The following is a 7,866-nucleotide window of genomic DNA, read 5'->3' as shown; positions in this document are numbered from 1 at the left end:
CTGCAAGTATCGTCACAAGACGAAACCGTAGTCGAAACCCTGATAGGCGAGGAGACAAGAAAATTGCTATCATATAATCAACTTCTAGAACAGGCTCGGGCAATTACGGACCTTGAAAAAACCACAGATAGGGTAGAAAACAAAGAAGATATCTCTATAGATTTCCAAAACCTAGAACTAATAAAAGAAGAGAACCAAGATCGGGCATGGTTTTATCAGCAATACGGAAATACGAGAATAACGGAAATTCCTCTTGACGATCTTATTTTTTAATTGCAGTATTTACTTCGAAGTGAAAAAAAATAGAGTTAACAAACAAAGAAGTAGGAACAGCCTTAAGAGCATTACTCTTAACTGAGCCCACAATTTTGACATCAATTGAACTCTTTAAGCACTGTGGTCTAAGGTCATACTATAAAAGTACTGATTCAGAGTATGAATCAGTGCACTCGGGAGAACAACAAAGTAGGTCAGAATCAGACTTAGTGCCCCAATCTTTAGTAACACTCGAAATTGAGGAGGACAACTTCTAAAAACAGCGTACCCATAAAAATTGTAAGAGCGGAAATCCACACGCAAGGTGATCAGATTCCTTTAGCTTGTCCTAAATCGACCCCTAGTACCACAACAATTACTTGTCCGGCAGTTAATCATTCAAAGTCAAGTATGAATACTCAAACTCCTCAATCACAGATTGCGTCCACTTCGTGTAACTATTTACCGTATCAAGGACTACAAAGTCGGAAAGTCTCCGTAAGTTTGGTAGCTACTGCTCTAGAGTTTCGTTTTTTTCTCTTTCCTTGCTCTTGGTGAGCTTTGTCGAGACATCTTGAGTTTTTCGTGTTACCTGTGGAATTATACTTGTACACTCTGGGGTGTCCCGTATCAGTTATCGGCTAGTTGATCGCACCTCGCTTAGATTGTTGCATCCAGTTGTATCTGGCCCATCGGTGGTGTCTCGTGGTGGCTGCTGCGTGCTGCTCGTGTGCCTAGTAATACCTTTGATTGTGCACTTGTGCCCATCGTTATGGCGTCTTCCCTAAAAGCCCCAGAGCCGTTCTCTTTCTCGTCCCCAAATCTCGCCGCCGAGTGGAAAATGTGGCGGCGTCAGTTCGAGTACTACCTGTTGGCCACTCGAAAAGCTGAAACAGATGAAGAAGTCCTGGTTGGCGTGTTAATAACTCTCCTAGGGGTAGAGGGCCTTAAGATCTTTGACACATTCGTGTTCGCAACGGCTGGCAACGATAAAAAGATCAAGCCCGTGCTAGACAAGTTTGACAGCCATTTCGAACCGCTTAAAAGTGAAGTCTTCGAACGGTTTAAGTTCTTGCGTCGCCATTAGCAGCCAGGGGAATTCTTTGACTCTTGGATAGTGTACCTCAGAGGCATGGTGAAAGGATGTAACTATGGAACGTCGGTTGAGTCTGTCCTCCGCGACCAAGTAGTACTGGGTATAGCAGATACCCAAACACGGAAAAAGCTTCTGTTTGAAAAATCGTTGGATCTAGCGAAAGCATGCGACATTGTTCGGGCATGCGAGGCATCTCGTGCACAGCTAACGCAAATGACATCTGATTTGACTATAGATCGCGCCCAGATGGCGCGACTTAAGTGTCCGCGATGCCTCAAATACAAACGGCTCTTTAAAAAATAAAGGTCGCTTTAAGCATTTTCTTCGTCTATTGGCCCGGTTGTGACGACCAGATCCGTAACATGGTGGCCAGCTGCCCATCGGGTCAAGAAAATCGGCATAACAATCCAGCATTGCCCCTGTTTCCCACCCGCATCCCGGTCCACCCATTCCAGAAGGTATCAGCCGACATCTTCCAGTTTGGCGGTGTCCACTACCTGCTGTTAGTGGATGAGTACAGCAAGTGGCCGTGTGTGGCGACACTGCGCACGCTCACGTCGTCATCCACCATTGAAGCCCTTGACGGATTTTTTGCGGATTTCGGGACCCATGAGGAGATTATATCCGACAATGGGAAGCAGTTTGACTGCGTTGAGTTCAACCGTTTTTGTGCAAAACGACAAGTTCGTCATTTGACTTCCAGCCCCGAGTTCCCGCAGTCTAATGGTCTGGCAGAGAGGCACATCCAGACAGTAAAAAAGACCATGTTGAAAATGTTCCGGGACGGCAAGTCCCTGTGGGAAGTCTTGGCAGCAGTCCGCTCAACGCCAGTATCGGACCAGTTACCATCTCTCTCCGTGCTCCTACAAGGCCGCCATCTTCGCGGCTCACTCCCGTTCCTTCCGTCTGCTCTCACCCCGAGGGTGGTCCCCTCATCGTTCGTGCAGCTGCAGTTACGACGACGACAAGGAAAGGCTCACTTCCAGAATACACGCTGCACTGACGTGCGCTCATCCGCCCTATTTGTGGGGCAACGAGTCAGGGCTCGTGTCAACTCTCGGTGGCAGCCAGGAACCGTTGAAAAGGTGTGTCGAGAGCCGAATTCATATCTGGTCCGATTATCCGATGGCCGACTGTTTCGCAGAACACGCTGGGCCATCAACATTGATCATTCTTCGTCGTCACCACTGGACGCACCCAGTAAGCCCCTACTGCCTCGAGGTACGACAAATGGAGCCTTGGAGAGTGTAGCAGACCATTCGGTGCTTTTCCCGTCGCCAGGGCTGACGCACTCTGTTCCAGCGCCAGCAACGCCTCTCCATGCGACCCCATCGGTGGGCTGTGACACACCTTGCCCTAGTTCCGGGTCAGTACTGGCCCAGTCTACAACAACTACCCAACCGGAGTGTCGTTCTACCCCTTCGCGGGGTAATGCCTCGCCTTTAGCAGTGCGGCCAGCCTACCCCAGTCCAGCGCCGGGGCCACGTCTTGAGCGCCAGGCCGTCAGCGGTGCGGTTTGTGGGGATACCCCAGCAAGGAGTGTGCCGGTCCCAATGTTCACCCGTTCTGGCCGCCAGTTTTCCCGCCCGGTAGACCCGAGTTAACTTAACCGCTATCGGGTTGTGCTCGGTCGGGAGGTCCAGCTCGTGTTTCAAGGGTTTTATCGTAGATCCTGATATTGTTGTCTCACTTGCTTACCATTAACTAAGATTTGTGTCCTTCATTGAGTAATTCTATGTCTTCATTTCTCTTGCCTTTCATAACTAGTAATCGTGCCTCATTCATCCACATCTCACCTTACGCCTATCTCTTCTTCTATCGTTCTACGCATTAGTGCGCTGTCCTATCCAGAATCCTGTTCTTGTGTTGAAATTTGCATGGAAAGGGAAGATGTTGTAATGTGAACCACTAGGTGACCTATTGGCCTCAGCTCAACCCGCCCCTAGCGGCGAACGGGTGAGGGGAGACAGTGAATACACCAGTCGAGACTAAGCACTTAAGACTACAACAGTCTCCTTTACTCCAGCGTCGATCGTTGACCAGTCAAACAAAATCATGCAAAACAAACCGTCAGAAGAAACAAACCAAGACATGTCCATTAAAATATACGTAAAAGAATTGAGCCGTTTGATGAAATCCGGAATGGATTATGAGGATGCTTCTAAAGCAGTTGATTGTATTGTGCAACACGTTCTAACGAATACTAAACGTTGCATTAATTCTCAGAAAACGAAGCATAATGGACAGCCTGTTTTTAGAACTAGCTCTCAGCCATCATATCTTACCTCAACCCCTTTACATACACAACCACTTGCGTTAAGTGGACAAAGTGTAAAAATCCCAAGCATGTACAATAAGCAAAGTAATAACGGAACAACTCCAAAGTACTAAGTTACCAGCTCAATTCCTAAAATGAATCCCTTAGTAATGTGTCCGACAAAAGTAAACAGTATAGGAAACACAAACAATTTTATTTCTAAGGCTATCGATGAAAATAAAAAGTTACAACAAAGCCAAGCAATGACGTTATTTAGTAACGTCGGAATTTACGTAGACCGTGATCGCTCCGGTCGCTTTGATGACTGGCTTGCACATCTAGAATCAGTACTGGTTTTAGGCGATTTTGAGAAGTCAAGAAAAATTATCTTACTACGCTTCAAATTTTATGGTGAAGCGGCTGATGAGTTTGATAACTTTAAACTTGAAAACCCAATTAGCGCGCAAATTTACGACAGAATAAAAGAGCGTTTAATTAAAATTTTCCACTCTACAGAGACCAGATTTAAACAAAGCGATGAATTTCATAATATGCAACGGGAACCCGAAGAGAATATGAGACGTTATGCGAATCGTATACGCAAGGCCTTCCACTTAGCGTATCCTATAAAATCCACGATAGATAAAGCAACAGCTTTTTCCAGAGAACAAATCATGATGAACAGATTTCGGGAAAGCTGTCTTTCGACGTCCAGACCAGACTAAAGTATTAAGAATTCGAAACTTTTGAAAAACTCATAGAAAAAGCTGAAATGACGGCCATGGCAGTAGAAGAAACCCATGTTAGATCCAGACTAAATACTTTTCAGGCCAAATACGTCGAAAATAATAGAGAATTGACTAAAGTAAAGGAAGCTTTAGATCGCCTTAGTACCCAGGTGGAATCAAACACTCACCAAAAACATTTAGAAGAAAACATGGAGAAAATGCAAAGGCAATTATCTACCAGAAGAAACGTGAGTTTTTCACAGCGCTCACCACAGTCAAACCCTCCAATCAATAAAACAGGGGATTCATATTTTTGTGATTTTCACAACGATTGGGGCTATCACTCAATAAACAATTGTAAAGCAAGGGAGAGTCAACCTAATGATAAATGTTTTCGTTGTAAAGAAATTGGACACTGAGCAAATTTTTGTCCCCAGATAAAAAATTTGAAACCCACTCCTCCAGAGGGTTATGACGGAAATGGAAAACAACTCCCCTTGTTTGAAGAAAGGGGAAACTAAAAATTACCGATGTAAGCGTTGGGCCCCTCGGTGCAACTAAGAAAAAGCCCCGACATCATATAAATAGTTTAGCAGTAAAATGTACAGTTCCTAGGATAAGAATAAAAATACGAAATTCTGTTGTCAAAGCACTGTTTGACACAGGAGACGAGAGAAGCGTTATTAGTAGCACATTTTTTCATAAGCTTAAAGATGGAAAGGAAGGGGCGCCTCATCACGGAAGGCTTTTTTGAGGCAGAAGAAACGCCACGCCAAGCACTTAGGCAGAAATTCATTGTCGTAAGTGGAATGGTTGAAGATTGCGTTCTAGGGCGCGATGCACTTTGGAAACATCAGTTTATCTATAACGGAACACAACAGTCAATCTACCGAGTCCCGGAAATTGATAACTTCCAGGAAACAGAAAATGCCTTTGTGATTAGCAAATCTTTGAGAATTCCTCCAAATTCCACTAGTCTCCTAGAGACTAGAGAAGAGGAAACTCACCCTTTCAACCCTCTCAATACTTACCATTTTGTTAGATGCTGTAATATTCCCTCCGGGCTTAGCTTGGGTCCCTACATCTCTACGACACCAAATCGTTCACTCCGTGTGGTGGCTGTTAATGGAACAGATAAAACCATATTTCTACCTCACCTTACAGTGTTAGGAACTCTTCATATTTCCAGACCTTCAAGAAAGCCTGTTAAAACAATGGCTTCAATTAGCGTAGCTTCAGATCCAATCAACACAGCAGCCGTTGAGTCGGCTCTTCTAGACGTAGATGAGGAAAACAAAGAGAATTGGCGTAGATTAATAATAAATAATTATAACAGTTTTGCTTTTAAAACCAGTGAGTTAGGCCATACTACTTTAGTAAAACATGTCATTGACACACAAGGACAAGGTCCTATTCGTCAAAGGCATATCGTACGTCTCCAAAACCAAAGGAGATAGCAAAAAGATTGTAATTTTAACTGTGGTCTTTTGTAATTCACAAGGGTATCAATTTTAGCAGGGTCTGGTTTTATTCCTTCCTCCGTGATTACGTGTCCAAGATAGAAACGATTGCGCTAAAATTCACATTTTGACAATTTCCATTTTTAGGTGCATTTTCTAAGAGGAAAAATGTCTTGAAATTGGTAAATGTTTTTCAATTGTTCTTGAAAATTATTATGTCGTCAAGATAAACGAGACCAATTTTCTTTTCCAATAACTTTTCGTAAAACTGAATCTATCAGTCTTGAAACGTCCCCGGGCGTTGGTTAAACAAACGCCAAACGATTCCATTCGTACAAATTGCCAATGACTATGAAGGCTGTTTTTTTCTTTGATTCCTGTCCCACCAGTAAATCTAAACGTCGTCAATACGAGGTAAAGGAAAATTATTTTTCTTGTAATTGCATTTAATTTTCTAAAATCTACACATAAACGGACATCCCCTATTTTATTAGTTACTAAGAATATCGGGGCTGTCCTTACGTACTATTGAATAACGAATTATTTCCATTTTGCATCAGTTCCTCGATTATATTTTTGCTATCTCCCAGGTTTTGAGACGCACGATATGCCCTTTGACGAATAGGACCTTGTCCTTGTGTGTCAATGACATGTTTTACTAAAGTAGTAGATTTCCAACTCACTGGCTTTAAAAGCAAAACTGTTATAATTATTTATTATTAATCTACGCCAAATTTCTTGTTTTCCTCATCTACGTCTAGAAGAGCCGACTCAACTATCGTCTGTGTTGACTGGATCTGAAGCTACGCTAATTGAAGCCATTGTTTCAACAGGCTTTCTTGAAGGTCTGGAAATATGAAGAGTTCCCACACTGTAAGGTGAGGTAGAAATATGGTTTTTTTATCTGTTCCATTAACAGCCACCACACGAGTGAACGATGTGAAGCCAGAGAAGTAGGGACCTAAGCTAAGCCCGGAGGGAACATGTTACAGCATCTAACAAAATGGTAAGTATTGAGAGTGGCTGGTAGGCGAGTTTCCTCTTCTCAAGTCTCTAGGAGACTGAGTGGAATTTGGAGAAATTCTCAAAGATTTGCTAATCACAAAGGCATTTTTCTGTTTCGGGAAGTTATCAATTTCGGGACACGGTAGATTGACTGTTGGCTGTTCCGTTATAGATAAACTGATGATTCCAAAGTGCATCGCGCCCCAGAACGCAATCTTCAACCATTCCACTTACGACAATGAATTTCTGCCTACGCTTGGCGTGGCGTTTCTTCTGCCTCAAAAGCCTCCGTGATGAGCGCCCTTCCTTTCCATCTTGCTTATGAAAATGTGCTGACTACTAACTCTTTCCTTTCCTGTGTCAAACAGGTGCTTAACAACAGAATCCTAAGTATTTTTATTCTTTATCCTAGGAACAGTACACCTTACTGCAAGCAACTATTTATATGATGTCGGGGCTTTTCTTAGTTGCACCGAGGCCTAACGCTTACATCGGTAATTTTTAGTTTCCCCTTTCTTCAAACAAGGGGAGTTGTTTCCATTTCCGTCATAACCCTCTGAGGAGGTTTCAAATTTTTATCTGGGGACAAAATTTGCTCATAGTGTCCAATTTCTTTACAACGAAAACATTTATCATTAGGTTGACTCTCCTTGCTTACAATTGTTTGTGAAGTGATAGCCCTAATCAAGTTGTGAAAATCACAAAAATATGAATCCCTTTTTATTGATTGAGGGTTTTGACTGGGTGAGCGCTGTGAAAACTCACGTTTCCTTCTGGTAGATAATTGCCTTTGCATTTTCTCCATGTTTTCTTCTAAATGTTTTTGTGAGTGATTTGATCTCACCTGGGTACTACAAGATCTAAAGCGCCTTTACTTTAGTCAATTCCCTTCTATTATTTTCGACGTATTTGGACTGAAAAGTATTTAGTCTGGATCTAACATGGGTTTCTTCCACTGCCATGGCTGTCATTTCAGCTTTTCTATGAGTTTTTCAAAGTTTCTGAATTCTTAATACTTTAGGTCTGGCAGACGTCGAAAGACAGCTTCCCGAAATCTGTTCATTG

At 43.0% G+C, this 7,866-nt stretch overlaps 1 protein-coding gene across 1 annotated transcript; it reads left to right on the top strand.

Moving 5' to 3' along the window:
- Nucleotides 1–1,713: 1,713 nt before the first annotated feature.
- Nucleotides 1,714–2,955, top strand: LOC123472596 (uncharacterized protein K02A2.6-like). Its single transcript, XM_045174459.1, has one exon. It carries the CDS (start codon nt 1,714–1,716, stop codon nt 2,953–2,955), a length of 1,242 nt encoding a protein of 413 aa, XP_045030394.1.
- Nucleotides 2,956–7,866: the final 4,911 nt, after the last annotated feature.

Source organism: Daphnia magna, linkage group LG5 (genome assembly GCF_020631705.1).
Source record: "Daphnia magna isolate NIES linkage group LG5, ASM2063170v1.1, whole genome shotgun sequence".
NCBI lineage: Eukaryota > Metazoa > Arthropoda > Branchiopoda > Diplostraca > Daphniidae > Daphnia > Daphnia magna.
The sequence above is the reverse complement of the archived record's forward strand: the minus strand, read 5'-3'. Positions and strand labels throughout refer to the sequence as shown.

Excerpts from the sequence above, each read along its gene's own strand:
- LOC123472596 (XM_045174459.1), top strand. The coding sequence starts at position 1,714 with ATGGTGGCCAGCTGCCCATCGGGTCAAGAAAATCGGCATAACAATCCA.